An 18,491-nucleotide genomic window follows, 5' to 3' on the forward strand; every position below is an offset into this window, starting at 1 on the left:
CGGGCTTTTAATACCACGGTAATTTAAACATCGGAGTGGAACGCACTAAAAGCTGTCAACAGTGCGTCCTCAGCGACGCTCAAACGGCATGGTAAAGATAGACCACGCAAGGCATTTGATCCGGTGAAATGGAAAAACGAATGAACACATTCACACGCCTCCTACGAATTCGTGGGAGGAGTGGTGGTGCAGTGGTTCGCGCACTAAGGCTACGAACCCCGCCGCTTGAGTGTCGCTCCCAGTGGCGAGTGCCACGTCCCACCGCCCCCCCCCCCCCCCCATTTCTATAACCGGCAACGAATTGACCGGCGTGATGAAAAATGGTCAAACTTTGTCTCTAACCGACATGGCCGGGGGAAGCCTTCATCCAGCAGTGGATTGACGAAGGGCTATCATCATTATTATGCACTCACATTTTGTGCCCTTGCCACGGGAAAGTTTAATTTTCTATGAAATTCTTTGGGGTTGTAAAATATTCTAATTTTATATTCGTGCACACACTTTTAGGCACATTAGCTACAGGTGCCTCTTGACAACAGGAGCTCCCACAGCCCTGAGCAGGTTTAGCCAAGGCCGTGCACAAAGCTGTCGAAACGAAGAAACACTCGGGAAACTGCGGTCAAAAGGCGATGAACAGAACAAAATACCTTTCCATTTGTGTATCCGGCAGCGACGCAGTCATAGTACTGATATCCCTGGCAGGTGCAGCCCAGCTGAAGGCACGTCGGGCAGCAAGTGGGGGGCTCCGAGCTCTCTGCGATGCAGCGGTCGTTTGGGGGGCAGACCACCCCGGCGCAGTCCGGAGGATACGCACGACTCTCCTTCGCTCCCAGCGTCAGCACGGCCAACGCGGCGAGCACCAAACGCAGAGCGCCCGACGGTTGTGCCGGGGGGGCCGCCACCGCCGGCGATGGCGCCGCTGCTGCGCGATCCATTTCCTGCGCGAACTAAAAAGAGAGACGAGGGCGCAGAGCTCACGGCGAACGGCGAAGAGTTCCCCGGACTCGGTGAACGTCTCACGTCAAGTCCGGACCCCGGAGATTGCCCGCTCGGTGCGTCGTATTCCATTATCCCACGCGCTCCGTGGCTCTCCCAAGACAAACATTACAAGGGAAGGAGGGGGTGGTGGTGGTGGGAGAGAACGTTCCAAAAGGACTGCGCGTGCTTTGGAACGACGTCTGTCCCCTACGGCATTGCTCACATGCGATATTGCTCGCGGCGAAACCGCCCGCGCACCGCGAAAGGCGTCGGCCGCGGAGAACAACGGAGACAAACGCAACGGACGCATGATGGGCACGTTTGTCGACCGGCGGACGCGACGCTCGCCACGTGGAGAGAGCGCGGGCCATGCACGCGCACGCGCGCGTTTGTCTTCCCTCGCGCACAACCGCGCCCCCCATCTGCACATGAGATCACGCATCGCCACCCACTTGCTCCTGGCAAGTGCAGCAGTTGACAGCAAATGATCCCCAAAATAAATAAAGCCACTGCTCACGTGGCTGAGCGCAGCGCAGGAGCGTGATTTCAACGATTAGTCGGGTGAATGTGGGAAAATGAAATGAATTTGCTTGCTTACCAGTTAAAAAGTCATTGCCCGCACGCCTGCACCTCTCCCCAAAGGTGCCAGACTTAAGGAATGGGCTTTTTATTTAACGCGGAGGGAAGTGCGTTTTTATTTACAGGATCTCTGCCAAACTGGCGACCCAGTGAAGACCGATCAGCAAATGTTCAGCTCTGAATCTGTAACAAAAGAGCCAATGTTTGGCAAGGCAATATGGAAATTGGGTGGGGGAGAGAAATGCTGACAACATCGCAGTAATGATGATTCGGAAGTTTGGCGTTTTTGTTGATGGTCCTGGAAAAAATTACTCGAAACGGAACACTGAAAAAGTTGACATCTTGCGTGTCGGTCGTTTATTACAAGCATCGCAATGTTTCAGACGCTTGGACCTTTTAGGCCCACACTTGGATAGCGTCCGAGTGAGATGTATTGCATGCGGATGGAGTAGGTGGAATATTATCAATGTCTCAAGATGGAAAGGTTTTTTTTATGTTACTTTCAACTGCGGTGATTTTTTTTATCAAATTGGGATACTTGATTCCAATATTCCCCTGAAAGTATGAAATGCCATGCATTGACACACACACACACACACGTGTGTGCCTTGGCCACCAGACACACAGAAGAAGTATAAAATTACGATGTGTGGAACCAACAAAACCTTCCATAGATATTTTCATAAACTAATATTTGCTATACTGTACTTTCTAACCAAACCCAATGACGCCCATTTCAACAAATACGACCAAGAAAACACAAATATTGAATTTGCAAGAAAAAAACTGACCAGGATTTTTTAGTTTTGCCCCGTAAAAGCTCACATTCCTGACTGCAATAATAATAATAATCTCACGGGAAAACTTAATTTGCGATAATAAAAAAAATACCGCGTTGCAGTGCGAAGACTGCAGCTTGAAAAGGAGGCATTGAGCCAGCGACAAACGAAAGTTGCACGCCTCGGAATTTTCGCGAGCTGGGACGTGCGCCTCGATGGTCACACTGCAGTTTGGCACGGAAGCCCAAAGGCATGCTGTGATGGGGGCAGAGATGGGAAACGGCATCACATTGTAGTTTTCCCACGACAGAGATAGTGTGGGCACAAATACCCGTGGCCTGCATATAACAGGGTGGTAGATTTGAAGCTTTCGTGACTGCAAGGATTCATATTCTTAGGTTTTTTCGGAAAAGTCACGTAGATAAAAAAATAAAATTAATAAAAGTAAAATAAAAAATAAAATAAAAATCACGACGTTTCGGAGGCAACACAAGCTTCCGTCTTCAGGTGGAACCGTCACAGCACGAAAGCTGTATCACCTTGATACAGCTGTATCACCTTGATACATCTATCGTGCTGTGACGGTTCCACCTGAAGACGGAAGCTTGTGTTGCCTCCGAAACGTCGTGATTTTTTTTTACTTTATTCATTTTTTTTTATCTACGTGACTTTACCGAAAAAACCTAAGAATATAACAGGGTGGTGTTTCGGTGCCCGTTAAAAATAAAAAGGACATTCGCTCACATTCCCTGCGTAAGTGGGGCGGATAGCCCAACCTTCCCTCTTCCCAGAACCCAGCAGCACTGAGTTCCGGCTTCGGACCACGAAATTTCTGTACCCCCCCCACACCGCCCCCTTGTTACGGATTATGTCTTGTCAACGTATAAAAAAAAAAACACATAACATTTTTTTTGTATATCGTACTCTGAAGCTCAAAAATGTAACAGCGTTGTAAAGCCGAGCAGACTGATCATTAGCCGTGTCTCCAAGCTGCCAAACAAAAAAAGATCTCATAGGTCAGCGTTCTCCACTAATGTTCAGAGGGGGGCTACTTTCGCCGATAAAACATCATCAGCGTGAGGGCCCCCACAACATGTTAAACTCATTGGGTGTTTGACAGCAGCACGATGATGGAGATGGATGGGGTGCTTTCACATTTGTGTATTGTCGGGGGCCGCACTAAAGGCCACCAGGGGCCGCCAGTAGCCCACGTGCCTTGCAATGAAGACCACTGCCACAGATAAATATGTTTAGTACCGTAATAATCATTACATTTATGAGGCGCCCTTAAGCAATCGTTCTCAGGGCGCAATGCGTACAAATCCAGAAATAGCTTAACATCATCTTCTTAGATGATGTTAAATAGCATAACATCAACCAAATACAGAAGTGAGAAAGACGTTTGAAAATAACTAAATAAGAAAAAAAGTTATTTTAAACAGGTATGTTTTTAGTCGAGATTTAAAGATTTGTGTCTTGGAAGTCCTGGCCTCGAAGGGAAAGGAGGTCCAGAGTTTAGGGTGTCGCAATTGCAATGGCGCGATCACCTCCAATTGTGAAGCCAAATCTGGATGGTGGTGTCTTTTTTAAAACACTTTAATGTAGATTTCATTTTATATCGCTATAATATACTTAAAGCGGAATTTAAATATTATTACAAGCTGTAAATGTTCTTTGGGTTTTTTGGTTAAGCCACGTAGATAAATAAAATATTTAAAAAAATATCACGACGTTTCGATCGCAACACAAGCAATCGTCATCATGTGTAAAAATATAGGGCCGGCCTTGCCCCTGATCTCAGAGAGAATGAGATTGCCCCGATTTGAACTAGACAATTTAGAAAATTATCTTGCAATCACACTTAACATTGACAGAAAAAAATGTCTACATCTGATTGGGAACATGTAGATAACATGACAGCCTCCTCAGCTGTCGGCTAAATGCAACGATAACCTGATGTCCAAGTTCAACCTCCTTTCCAAGAAGAAGCCAGGTCCACACATTAAAAAGTTAGACGGTGACAAGATTGTTATCAATCCGAGTAACATCCCAATTTCCGACAGCTTAAAATCGGGTCTAGCTAAAGAGTTGAATTTCGCAGTCACCCCTAAACACATCTTATTTGATATAATTGCCCAGGTTGACGCAGCCCTTAAGGGTTTGGGACACATTCCTGCAGACGTGGCAAGATCGGAAATCGCTGAAATCGTCAAAAGCGCTAAGACACCTATTAGCAACATCAGCAAGGATGAGCGCTTTGAGCTTTCTCTAATAAAAAATAGAGATGACAAAGTCATCCTCTCAGCCGACAAGGGCAATGCCACTGTCATCATGGACAAAACCACATACAATAACAAAGTGCTGGGCCTACTTAATGATGGCAGCTATACCAAATCAAGAGATCCTACCAACCGCCTGGTTACGAAAACCAACATCATCTCTGATTCGACATCTTTAATCGAACAAACCAAGCAGTTTTCCTTAAAACCCTCTGCTGCTCGACCGCCCAGATTTTATGGCTTACCAAAAATCCAGGAAGGTACACCACTCTGTCCAATCGTCTCCACCATTGACTCACCCACCTACAAACTGGCCCGATTTCTGAGACCTTACAACCATTCACTGGTAAGACCTTCTCAGCTGTACTTAACTCAGCTCACTTGGTATCGCTAATTAAGGACTTCTCACTATCTCCAGGTGATTTGCTTCTCAGTTTAAATGTAGTATCTTTGTTTACCAAAGTTCCTGTGCCTGACACCGTTGCAATCAATGAAGATTTGGTCCAACAAGGACTGAATGCTGATGTACCGGCCCTGGTTAGACACTGCCTCACCAAAGCTTAAATAAAAAAAATCGTGTGGTTGTCTGTAAAAAATTCACACACACAAGTTGTATTGGAACAAACCTGTACAAGTGTAGTGTAACAGCACCCGCTGGTGACCAGCAGCAGCAACTGCGGTGTACAAACAGTACACACGCCGGTGAGCATATACACGGGTGTGTCGGCAGGGCGGAGGAACTGGGGCAAGGGTCATGGAGGGCCCCATTTGGGAGCTCCTGAAACCTGTTAGTGGGTTCGAGAAGGGAGGCGCGACCAGGGACGGAGCCAGGCAACGCTGGTGGGAATAAAGGGGTCGAGATCAGGAGCTCGAGGCTGGCGTGTTGGGATTGGATCGTCTCGTCGTTGCTGCCGTCTCGCCATCGTCGCTGCCATCTTCGCTCGACATTGAGCTGCTAGATAGCCTAAGTGTCTCATTTAGCGCTGCCCATGCTAGACGGCTAGTGTTGTGTCATAGGCTAGCGAGTAGTGTGGTGTGCACGTAAGATCATTTGTGTTAATAAAAGGTGCCACTACAAATATCGTCTTCGAAGTCACCGCACTACACATGTACTTGCCGACACACAGGACAGCGTGTACTCTAAATGTTAACTTATTAGGTTTACTTTGTCAAGCAGTTCCAGTGGTTGAACTCGCTTGAAACACAAGTTTCCTTTGACTTTGATTCACTGCATCTTTGGCCACCGATAGTCATGAAGTGTTGTGGGACTCATAAAAAAAACCCCACCACCAACAACACTGCTCCATTCAGGAAGGGCCTCGCAGCTTCGACCAATTTACGCGCGTGCCCGTCGGGGAACGTGCCTCGCTTCTTTTCCATGAGCAAATGATCTCCATGGAGATTCTGACCTCCTCAAGTCAAGACGTTCTTCAAGCGCTTATCGTGAAGGCTAAAGAAACACCTTCAGTGTCACGGAACTTGGAACATCGCCGCTGCACCGTGCAAGTAAATTATTTAAAGCTGCACTCGCCTTCACGGGACTCGGCCAAGCATCACTTGTGCTTCTTGCCAATTTGCACAAACATGTGCTCACCAAGTTTTTTTGGCTTCGTTCGTTGGGTCAGAGGTCACCATGCAATTGACGCAACAGAATGAAAAAGTAATGTCTCAACAATGTTTGAAGCCCTGGCCTCTTAATATGGGCATCGATATATTAAAGTCGATTGTTTAAGGAAGAAACCTAGGAGGTGGTGGAAATTTATAATGCAGGAATAGAAGTGGTGGTTTGGCAGGCTCAGAGATCAGAGCATTGAGTGGCTTATACCAATGCCTGCACACACGAATCATCAATTGAAGTTGTTTCCAATTATGATAATTGTTTTTTTACCTTTTTATCTGGCATCAAAACTGACTGAAAAAAGGTGTCAGTTTTGTTGGCAGATAAAAGGGTAAAACAAACTATTATCATATTTTGTTACTTGCAAATGAGGTTCCATTGGTTGTTTCCAATTAATTTTCTAAATGCAGCTGAGAAAAAAAAAACTATTTTCAAAGATGTATGCGATGACAGTCCACACACTCGTGTATGGAAATTAATGGACTGATGCATCGTTTCAGTCTCCCGTGCGAGTGAGATAAACAGTTACAGAAAATTGCACAGTAAAAAAAATACGATCACAGGTGCAATTCGGTCATTTATTTCGACAATTGTTATCGAATGACAATTTCTGAAAACCACAAAGGTTCAAATGGGGGGTGGGGGGGTATTCCACATCGGGACAAAGCTAAAGTACAGAATTTCAAACTTTGTCATTGGTCAACCGAAGGTGGTGAGAGAAAGCAACATACGTTGTATTAAAGGTATCAGCAATGTTGGTAACAGAGAAACATGTAAACAATAAAAGTACTTTAGTAGCTACGCAAGTATTATTTGGTTCTTTCGGTAAAGTCACGTATCTACGTATCTACGTGACTTTACCCAAATAACCAAATAAGATGAATTCCTTGCAGTCACGAAAGTTTTAAGTCAAAATTTAGCTACACAAGCATATTAGAATATATGCCTTAAATGGAACACAAAAACTTTGATTTGCAAAATGTGCATTTAGGTGCTCTAAGACAGAATTCCGTTTTACACAAAAATTGGGGGAAAACACCACTTGCATACAGGGTGTGACATACAGGTATTGCTGGTAAATACAGCTTGGATGGTGTAGAAAATTGTCTAATAAAATGGCCACAGCTTATACAGGCATGCAGAAGCCAAAGGACGTAAACTTGACAATTTCACACATTGCTAGTGCAAGCTTATGCCTTTAAGTTAAATTGCCAGTCCCTTTACAATGGCACAAAAGCCAGGATTTTTCGTCTTTCATACGTACATAAATTAACTACTCCAAATCTAGAAGACCGACTTGATTTGCTTGTTCTTGCCAAGACTACACAAGAAGCTATTATTATCGGCATGTTGTTAAACATATACATACAGGCATACAAGTCCCACGTCTTCTACTCAACGTTCGACGCAGTTTAGCTTGTCATCCTTCCCCCGCACCTCCTATGAGCACAATTGGCTACGTACGATGCCAAAGCAATTCAACATACATACAAACAAGTGGTTCACATCTCTACAGGGGCAACGTACAGCTAAAACACATCTCCGTTAACCTATCATTTCACATCCACCACGGTGAAAGCAAATGCATTCTTGCGTGACCCTACAGGTGTTCTTGTCGCCCTAATAACTCGACTATGATGCACAAGCCAATATTTCATGGCCATTTTTAAACACTTGAGTTGAATAGGTAATTTTGTGTTGTTGTAAAAGAGTGTTTTCAGCAGAGATTAATCATTTACAACCTCATCTCAAATACACGGCTGAAGATCATGCCCATGCTGTGTTGGTCATGGGAGTTGTTTGGACAATTCTTCACCATGCTGCTCATTGCAGGTTAGGGAACCTGGTCCAAGAACTGGCTATTTTACCATTCGCCACTGATGCTAGCCATGCCCAGGAATCAAACTCTGGTGACTGAGGCTTGTAGTGCAGTGCATTAACCACAGCCACAGCACCCCCCCCCCCTTTTAGTAAATATTTAAAGTTAAATATTGCATACAGTGGCGTTCACGGACTGAATTATGATAATTATTTGCAAAACACAGCTTCCATCAATATTAATCTTAGGCTTTTGTGGAGGAATTGCATATGATGTGTTTACAGACACAACATGATAGAATAATAACTTTGAAAACGTATTGTTATTCTGGAGATACACATTTTTGGACAGTAATTCTAAGGGGTTTTAAGAATGCAAAAATTTTCAGGCAGTGCAAAGTTTCAGAGATGAGTTCCATAGGACCAAGAGAACAGTGACGACACTAAAGTTTGTGCATTAAGTGGTCTCAGCATTAAGAAGTGGTCATATCAGTGTCAGCTCTGCTCTACGTTAAAGATGACATTTCAAATAGTGGGAAAAAATAAGGTTGCAATGTAAGCATATATATAAATAGGAGGCCTAAAGAAACGTTAAAGAGTAAAACAATCCATTTGCAGGATTGTAGGTCAATGGTTCTACCATTTCCTGCAAGGGAAAAGAAAATGTGCAAATGTTTCAAGGGAAGAGAACCACTATTCACAGTTTCTTCGTAACACTGATATAAAGTTGTGACGTACAGTACAGCAAAGCCTCGTACTTTTTAAAAGGTAGCTACATCAGTTACATTTTTGTGAGCGGGGTAAACAAATGTGTTTTTTTCTTCAAGTATCTTATTTTAGTTTTCGGTGGTATTTTTTTTACACATTTCACCTTAACACAGTGCAACTTTACTTTAAGCCCATATGACACTGTGGCTAAAAGACAAATCACAACACACACGAGTAGGCATTTTAGTCAACCGCGACGGGGTGGGAGGAGGGAAACCCCCCCCCCCGACCCACTAAAACTCACCTACAATTTCAACATCGGATAACGTTCGCCAATTCGTACGCGGGGCTGAAAAATTCTTAAAATTCAAGTTGCTGCCATCAAAATGGGAATCATGTGTGATAATTTTTTCAATTATTTATCGCTCGTCTTTCAGTGAGGTTGCAGTAAAAAAATAATGCCTTGCCCCTACACTCAAAGCTGTTTGTCTTACAGCGAACAACAATGCCACCACCAAAACGCGTGCGCATTTTTTCCCAATGGGGAGACGACGAACAATGTTTCCGCACGTACACGCTTTTTTGTTCTTCTTCTTACACAAATGCCATGTACAGCTTTCAGTCATGCATCCGCAAGGCACCACATTGCAAGGACTTGTTTTTATATTTAGTCTGAGCGCAATCTTCATAGTGCCAAAATAATGCCCAAAATCAAGGTTGTAGGATTGTTCCAAAGTGATTGGCCACACAATAGGCTTTGTTTTTACCTCTTTGTTCTTTCGTATTTTTTTTTCCGAGCAAACGGTAACATTGAGCATTTTCACAGTCTGAGGTCTTGGCTTCTTACCTACACCATTTACACCTGCCACCTATCGTTCCCAATGGCTTCAAAGCAAAACACAAGGCACTCTCTTCCAAAATTACGGGGTTTTGGGTTGACCTAGGAAGCATTTCAACGTTTGTCCTTTGTTTACACGTAATTTACATTTCATCGCAATTGTGCACCTGGATGCTTGCAACGCTGAAAACATGTTGCTTTTGTTTTGAGAAATTAAAAGGATAATTACGTAAAATAAACAGTTACAAGGGGCCCTTCAAAGAAACAAATATAGATGTTTACAATGCTGTCTCATGCATCCTCTAACAATGTGAAAGTGTTTTGATTTGCACACGTGCGGTTAGAACAAAACAAAAAACACCAACTATCGATCGGGCGCAACTCTCCACCGTTAGTTCGTCTAACATATTGCTCTTTTTTTTTGTTCAGCCATTTTCTTGCACAGGGCAACTAAGGCGCGCTCGCACAACACACAACAACGCTGCCACAAGCTCGCATTAGGAACGCACAAATTGCGGCGTAAATAAATACACCGGTCCCGCTACTCGTGATAACATAATCATACAAAAACTTCACGTAATAAATAAACTTCAACCCGGGGGAATAGCCGCGGGGGAATAGCTCTCCTCTTTCTTGCTCGCTCATGTGGTCCGCATGTTTGGGCTTGAATTGGGGGCAGCCACGTACACGGGGAACGACTGAACCCCTCCGTTCCCCATCGGCTGGTACTGCGCCACCCCCTGCGAGGGCGCAGCCGACGCTTGCTGGCCGCCCGGCAGTGCACACGAGGCCCAGCCCATGCCGACCGCTCCGCCGTAGGTGCCGGGCGGCGCACCGTACTGCACGCAGAGAAGTGGGGCCATGGGCGTAGCCGACGAGTAGGGGGTCGCGGGCGGCCGTGACCCGGGGCAGCTGCCGCCGCGGCCGCCGAGGCCACAAGCCGTGGTGGCCAAGGGAGGGGAGTGCGGAGAAGCGGACGCCACCACCCCAACCTGCAGGCCCAGCTGTGCCGGCGCTGAGAGTTTGCGCATGACCGGAGGCATCACCACGACGGGAGAAGTCTGCAACAGGAATAATACATTTTTAAGTGAAAGTGTAGCATTGCAATTTCATGGCCGACGTCGCGACTGGCAGAATAACCTGTCTGACGGAGCTCTACAGAGCTCCTCTACAGGGTATTCGGCCTTCTCTTCCACACTGGCCAGATATCGTGGAAAAAAATGGGGTTACCCGCATTTTATGGGTTTACTCACCTGACCGTGGAGACCAATTGATATGTCCGGGTCGACAGAGGCAAGGGGGGTTTTCAGAAACTTGCCCTATTCTCTTAACCGGCTTCGAACCGGCGACCTCTGGATTGCATGTCCAAGGTGCTCATAACCATTGCACCATAGCAGGATGGGGAAACTGCACAGCGACAGGTAACAAGTGACTCGCTTGGTCCCATGGATTTGCATGCCATTCAAGGAAATACAACTTGTGCAATCAATCTTGATTTGAAGCTTTCGTGACTGCAGGAATCCATACTCTTTGGTTCTTTCGGTAAAGTCACGTAGGTAGAAAATAAAATAAATCACGACGTTTCGGGCACAACACAAGCGTCCGTCATCATCATCATTGTGCAATCGTGTATAATAATTCATTGACTGCAGTGTACTATTGTGTATGTTGCACTTCGTTCGCACCGTACGTAGCCAGCCGCGCGCTAACCAGAGGCGACACGCCGCTCTGCGAGATTTCCCACTGTGTGACGCCACGGCAATAACACAATCCCAATAGAGCTGTGGAACGGATGCAACTAAATATAGGGTGCTTTTTTTTTCTAACACTTATATGGGACTATCGTTTTGAATGGAAAAAGAATGGATAATAAATACACTGTAACATGATAACAAATGTAATGTTAATAGCTTCAAAAAGTCAGAGTCTCCACTTATTCGCCATCATTGTCAACACATGCCTGGAATATTCTGCAGGTGGTCACCAGAGCCCAGAGGGCCCATTCCTTATTGTTGCATATTCTCAGAAGCGTTAACATTGTTGCGAAGCACCCTGTATATATAAACCCCTCTCTTTTGACGGAGCTTTACCTCTGACTGGCAAGGCTTTGGCCGCCCGCCCGCCGTATCCTGCCGACTCTGCGCGTGCTTTGTCTTGATGCTGCTGTTGGTGCTGCTGGTGGCGTCCTTAGCCCAGTCGTCAACGAGCTTGTGCAGGTCATCGGTGAAGGTGCCCTTCTTGTTTCCCGGGGCTGCTGCTGCTGCCGCTGCCGCCGCCGCTGCAGCCTGTGCTTGCCCGCCGTGCTGGTTGGCGCTGAAACTCCTTGGCCCTTTGCGATGATTAAAGTCCGCAGCAAAGAGATGCAGAAAAAGAGGAGAGGGAAAAACTAATTTGAGTAGGTTATATTTTATTGTATTGCATGGAGATGGACTGTGCACAACGAAATACAATGAGGCCTTTGACTGAATGTTAAAGTAATTTGTCTCTCAACATCCACTTGTACAGGGATTTTTATGCAAATGTTACTCCACATGTTTTCCAATTAAAGTTCAATGTGTCATTGAATATCTTAGTGAGCTCAGATAAGTTTTAGGGTGTTCCAAGTCAAATTGAAGAGGTGACCTCGGCCGATAGGGCTACTCTACCACACATCGCCATCACTTCCTTCCATCTGCTAGATCCCAGTTTCTGTTCAAGTCGACTGGCGTTATGCAATTTTAGTATTCATGTCAAATACCTAGGATAAAAAAAACTAAAAGAAAACCATTACTACACATCCATGCACATTTTATACAGCAAATTTACAATCGTTGGTTTCATTATAAGCTTATTTATTATTCAAGGTCTGCTGCAGTGTACAAAATATTAATACACTAAAAATTAAAGTCGACTACAGGCCTCACTGTATTCGGTGTAGTATCACGCCACATATATACGGGAAGAAAACTTTCAGATGATCAATACTTGCCACCATAACATGAGCACAAGGGTTGCATTCTGATGTCCGTCAAATGATGCCAAGCAAAAAAATCAAGAACAGAGCCACGCGCTTCCACCGAAAGCAATAAAACCTGCACAAACGGTGACAAAATAAATGTCCAAGGAACCATAACAGACGGACTCAAACAGAGAAACATCGACATGCTAAGATACCCACCAACGAAAACACATTAAACAATGATCAGGGATGACAATAAGGCGTTGCTGTATTTTTGGCAGCAATAAATTGTACATCGTGAATAAATTATTTGATGATCAAAAATGATTCCTGCGATTGGAACAAAACCATTGCACGACAATGGAATTTGTTAACACATCCAACAGGATGCACAGCTGAAAAACAAATAATGTTCTTAATAAAACCTCTCAAAGCCGGACTCAATTTAGCCAGAATTTGGGGTGAGCCAGGTTACCCAAAATAAACAGAAAAAAATAAAGCTTCTCCACAGGAACAATCTTCACACGCTAATTAAGCTGTGGGTATCAAAAGAAAGTGTGCATATGTTCACTAGCAATTATAAAGCTGTAAGCGTATCGTATATATCTGTTTAATGGAATCATGCAAAACCCATTAAAAGCCAAGTGCTCAAAATCACATCTTCAAGTTTCATCTTTAGACCTCCTTTGCCAGTACCAAGATATAATAATAGGGGTTTTCCCCTCTTTTCTGGCAACAAAACTGAAACCTTTTTACAAGGAATCATGTGTGCATTAACCACAATTACTTGTGGTCAAAATGCAAACAAAAATGTATTCGGCCTTGCACATCCAAAGAGCCTCGCGGCCTTCCACCTGTGCTTCATGGTGACTGATTAAATGACACAATATTAGCTTTATTGTGAATTAAAGCCTCAAGCTTTGTTATTTGCTAAACATCTCAGGTGTTCATTACATATACATTTGATTACAATATGGTATTTTAAAAATCTTGTATGTATGTAGAACCTCTTTCGCACCGTACGTAGCCAACCGTGCTCATCGGAGGTGCAGAAAATAACCTTAATTATTTGTAGGATACAAAGCGTCCCCATTATTGGGAAATGCTCTCCGCCCAATTAGTCCTGCTTCGAGAGGTGAGACCATATTCTTTGGGTCTTTCGATAGGACCATTTAAATGTGGTGCAATTATTTATCTCTCTATATATAATTCGGATAAAATAACTTGATCCACCCCTTCCCATCACAAAATGCTTCATTTTCTTATTTCCCTTCACATTTTTGGAGCCCAGTGTGATCCCTGTGAAAAAAAATATAACAAAGGGAGCTCACACGTACACAAACACAGGCACAATGGCACATGCAGCTATAGAGGAGGAACGAGAAAAAGACCGATAGTTACTACTGCGATCTTTTCCTAGACAAAACCGTCTTAGGGAGTTCCCTGCAAAGCAAAGGAAAGAAACCACAAGTGTTAGGCAAAAACCGCTGGGTAGATCTTGCCCTGCACGCATGACTACTCGGTGATTTTAAAATAAAAAAAACCCCAATTGGGATAAAAGTTTCAATTGCGATAAAAGTTGCAATTGCACGGACACTGTACGTAAAGCAGACCGACCCCGGAAACAGGTCTATGTGCTGTGTGGTTAACAGCGATGCCGTACAATAACGTAATACTGCGCCGACTATTGTACTTATAAATACCAAACGGGAACACGATATTTAATAAACGTTTATTTATTTGTTTAAGCAGTGAACGCGAATGCAAATAAGAATACTTTTGCATGCGGCTTTCGGATAAAAAAAAATGTTATATCTTAATAGACAATAAACCAAATGGACGAATTACTTATTTCCCCCCTCCTCAATACAATTAGGCATTAACAACATACACAAATTCACTTTACGAAATTAAAATGTACATTTCTTTCACAGACATTTTAAATAAACACTTCTTTTGAGGGAATTGCGAGTGGGGGGGGGGGGAAATAAAAACGAAAATTAATGCGAGCCAAGCAAATCCGACAGCCCTCCCAGATCTGCAAACTTTCTCAAAGAGTGAATGCAATTCAGCACAGCATGGAGGCATAATGCACTACGCTAGTATAAGAGTTAGTCAATGGGGGCCTGCAATCGGAGGATTGTCCGCGCAGCTGCCAAGAACCCAAGCGTGAATGTTCCCGGTGCAACGAAAACATTTCCGTCGAGTGAGGTCACACGTGATCATCTCATCTGGTAACGACAAGGGTGGGGGACTTGGGGAGGTCATCTCGACTTGGGACTGGCAACAGTCAAGGTGATTGTTTACGCGATTTGTGGGTGGAGCGCTAATGGATTCGAGTTCACGTGCAAAGAATGCATGTGCGCGCACAAGGGGAACCCGTCAAGTGAGGAATCAATCGGCCTGTAGACATTACACAAAATACCTCGTTTACGCATGCCTCCATGACTGTACGCTGAACTGTCAAGATACATCAATTCCGTGCGCATGCGTTTCGGTTTAGACCAACCACGTTACAATTAAAAGCGGCCAATTCCTGTTCACTACTGGAAATTGAATCACCAGAGTGAAGACTGAAACATTGCGGTGAAGGGTGGTCCAACTATTTTAAACCGAAGCCAAAAGTTTTGGCTGTTGATGTGGAAACAATGGAATGTGAGCCCAATACTATTATAGGGCTTCAAGTGCAGACGGGCACAGCAGCGCCACCCTGTGTACAATCGGGGAGAGCTGCCAACAGCTGCACGTTTAGAGTTTAAGACGAAGAACAATTACAGATAGACCAGGACATGGATCCACTGATGAATCTGGTACGAGGTTTGCTACTAGATTTATTGGCGACTTTCTCGGAGGGTTTGCGGAAAAGTGTCCAACCTACAGGTGAAGGTAAGACAAAAGAGGGGGGAAGGAAACGAAGGAAGACACTCTCACAGGTCAAGTTGTTAATGACAAACGGTACACGCTCCAAACGACAGCACGCCGAAGCGACAGCGAACGCGGTTTCGTCACCGGGGAAGGAACGCCAATGCCTCACTGCGTCAGAGTACCACTGGACGTCGCGACAGCGGCACTCATGAGCCAGGCCGACGTTGCTCGCGTAGCGCCCTGGTGTCGGGTGCAGCCAAGAGAGAGGTAATGTGACTCTTAAGAACAAATGATAAATATTCAATCAGCGGAACTGTGCACAAAAGGTGCGGACGTCGGAAAGAACGGCGTGACTCATGCGACTCCCCCGGCGTGGCGAGCGAGTGCATGTCCCGACCATCCGAGACACTTTGTTCCTTTTTTTGTAAACTATACTTTCACAGGCTTGAGAGCTATTTTATGTATCTTTTATTACTCGAACGGTTATTACAGTGCAAAAACGAGGCAGTATTCAGTGTTTGGTACAAGTGTCGCAACATTGATTCATAACATTAGTAATAAAAAGGCGATACAACGAACCCTGGTGTTCAAATACTACAAAAGTAGAACATTTTTACTTTTTCTTTACTCAATTATGAGACCACCATACCGTAAACGCAAAGTTGTCAGCATTATTTTCACGTAAAACAACCGTTCTACATAAAGTGCTTTGAAGAAATTGCGATTTAACATCGAAGCGCACTTGTTCAGCAAATCAAGCAACTTTTCAAGTTAAACACACAGTCGTAACAATCGTCCCCACAGAAACAATGGAAAAAGTCCAACGCCATGTCCAAAACAAGATGGACTTAACCCAAACGTAGCAGATTTAATTAAAAACATGTCACCTTCTCCTTTTGGCCAAAACCACTGCCCCCCCACCCCCACCGGCCGTTTAAAAAACACAAAAGCAATACAAAAACGCATAAAACATCGCGAGCAAATAAAAGAAGGCTACTTGGTGCCTTAGGATCAGCGGTTCCCTACCTTGGCTGCTGCCACCGTGACCCGAAAACGATGCGTCACCGAGCACGGCGTTCTGCACGCACTCCTGCTCGGGGGCAGCAGCGGCCGCTGCGGGCCTCAGCGCCTTGGGCTGCTTGGTCTGCACCCCCGCGGGGCACGTGCTCAGCTCCGGCCGTGCCACCGCCAGCGGGCTGGTGACGGCGTCCACCAGCCAAGTGCCCGCCGTGCCGCACGCCGAGGAGGGCCCGGTCGCGCCTGCGGTCGCAAACGATTGTCAGTCGTCGTCCGTCGTCGATCGAAGCGACAGACCCCATCACCCCCCCAATCCGCCAGACACCACCGCGTGCTTCTTCTTCTTCCTGTCGTACGGCCGATGCAGATGCAGAGCTACAACTACAATTTCACATTCAGGTGGTTGAGTCAGATGACTGGGTCAGGAGGTGCGGAGTGTGTCATCGCTTCGATGTCTCCTTCGCATTTGCGGATCGGGGCAATGCGTCGTTTACACGTTGTACTGTCTATTCTGGATGACCGCAGTCGCACACTGGAGGGTTTTTTTACTTTCCTCCCCAAGCACTGTTGTGCGTAGACTGCCTACGGTCAAAATCACCCGGAATGCGTCCGGTTCTCGTCACACCTCGGAAGCTAAGCAGGTTTTTTCGAGCTTGGATAGTGCTAAGATGGCATGCATAACGGCCGTCATAGGCTGTGGGTATAAACTGTGAGCAGCAGATGGTGCAGCGAAGCCCCAATATTGTGCAAGACATTTGTTGCCATGTCTATGCTGCTCACCCTTCCCGGACCCAGACTGACCAGCGTGGTGAAGTAAAGCGATTCCTTCCAAACGCAAACACTTATTATTAGATATTTCTATTACACACACACACCAATGTAGGATGCTCGCCTCACCCATCTGCCAGGCTAAGTCCTCCTGTGATCGACACAATTTGAGGAGAAGACACGGGGCCTACTATATTTAAATTACCAAATCATTATATTCCCGTATTCTATGGTTGCAAGCACTGCAATGAACATAACGTCCCATTGAACCACTCGGCATTGATTCTCAAAAACACGCACAAAACGTGACCACCCTTTTAAGCATGTATCCACGTTGATTCGTACAGTGAGTACAAAACAAACGAGTGAAAGTTAAAATTACAGAAACAGCTGATTAGAGCACGTCACAACTAATGAGAGAAAATATGTTTGTTTTTGTAAAGGAAGCTTGGCTTCTGCACGGGAAAACTCGGTTTCTTTCCCAAGGGAAGCCGTGTAAGAAAGGCTCAAATAAACACACCGTTTCCACAATTTCCCATGCAAAGCGACAGTTTGTTTTTCTGGACGCCTACTGCTAACATCAATGGGACATCATTTTGAAAGCTCATTAAACGCCGTCAATCTACCCACTCCTATGAATTGCTAGACATCAACATCTGTTGCTTGTGTTCTGGATTGTTGCCTTTTTTTCCATTTCGGCACTATCCCAATTTTTTTTTAAGGAACAAATAACGAGAGGGTCACTTTATAAAAACCTTGCACGTATATTTAACAAAAAAAATTATCCTCCCACTCTCCGACTTATAAATCATTCTGGCTCGGTAATGGATGCCTTTCCTAATTACTCAGAATGCATTAACGTCTATATTTAATTACGTGCGAAGCTAAATCTTTCCAATTTATCGCTTACAATGGACAAAGCACTTCCACACTCAGCCGGACATTGTTAATTATTCACGGCTACTAACACGGAGGGGGAACAGAAAGAAGAGGCGCATGGGAATGGCTGGGGGGGGGGGGGGGGGGTGTCACTCGCCACTGGCAGGCGACGGCGCGGTGGCTTGCGCCTGCTCGCCTCTGCCTACTCCTCCTCCTCCGCCGCCTCCTCCTGGTGGCAATTTTCCGGCCCTGGCCGTCCGCGCGCCCTTGCCGTTGCGCCACCGCCGGCCGGAAGGTGGCACCAGCTGCGGCAGTCCCGCGGGGGTGGGCGGGAGTCGCCCGAGGTGCTCGTAAAGCTCCTCCATTTCCCTCCTCTGCTGCGTCTGGAGCTCCGACAGCTCCTTCAGGTGCCTGGGGGTTGAATGGA

The 18,491-nt window shown here is 45.4% G+C and overlaps 3 protein-coding genes across 5 annotated transcripts in view; all 3 read right to left on the bottom strand.

The window, feature by feature from the left end:
* LOC144731721 (fibulin-2-like) overlaps positions 1 to 935 on the bottom strand; it is a 48,199-nt gene extending 47,264 nt beyond the window's left edge. The window contains exon 1 of the mRNA XM_078612914.1: positions 648 to 935. Within this exon, the coding sequence (XP_078469040.1) occupies positions 648 to 935 (288 nt within the window). The remainder of the gene's footprint in view (positions 1 to 647) is intronic.
* Positions 936 to 6,797: 5,862 nt separating this feature from the next.
* Positions 6,798 to 16,673, bottom strand: LOC144731723 (uncharacterized; the record flags this gene model as incomplete). Its single annotated transcript, XM_078612918.1, has 3 exons — positions 6,798 to 10,658; positions 11,688 to 11,926; positions 16,427 to 16,673. Coding segments are annotated over 3 exons (906 nt in total), but the record flags the coding sequence as incomplete, so codon positions are not given.
* The window catches only part of LOC144731722 (uncharacterized), a 69,725-nt gene continuing 67,833 nt past the window's right edge, over positions 16,600 to 18,491 (bottom strand). For all 3 annotated transcript variants that reach the window (XM_078612917.1, XM_078612916.1, XM_078612915.1), the window contains one exon: positions 16,600 to 18,475. In XM_078612917.1, coding sequence (XP_078469043.1) covers positions 18,214 to 18,475 — 262 coding nt within the window. In that variant the 3' untranslated portion in view covers positions 16,600 to 18,213. The remainder of the gene's footprint in view (positions 18,476 to 18,491) is intronic.

Source organism: Lampetra planeri, chromosome 40 (genome assembly GCF_965212315.1).
Source record: "Lampetra planeri chromosome 40, kcLamPlan1.2.h2, whole genome shotgun sequence".
Taxonomy (NCBI): Eukaryota; Metazoa; Chordata; class Hyperoartia; order Petromyzontiformes; family Petromyzontidae; genus Lampetra; species Lampetra planeri.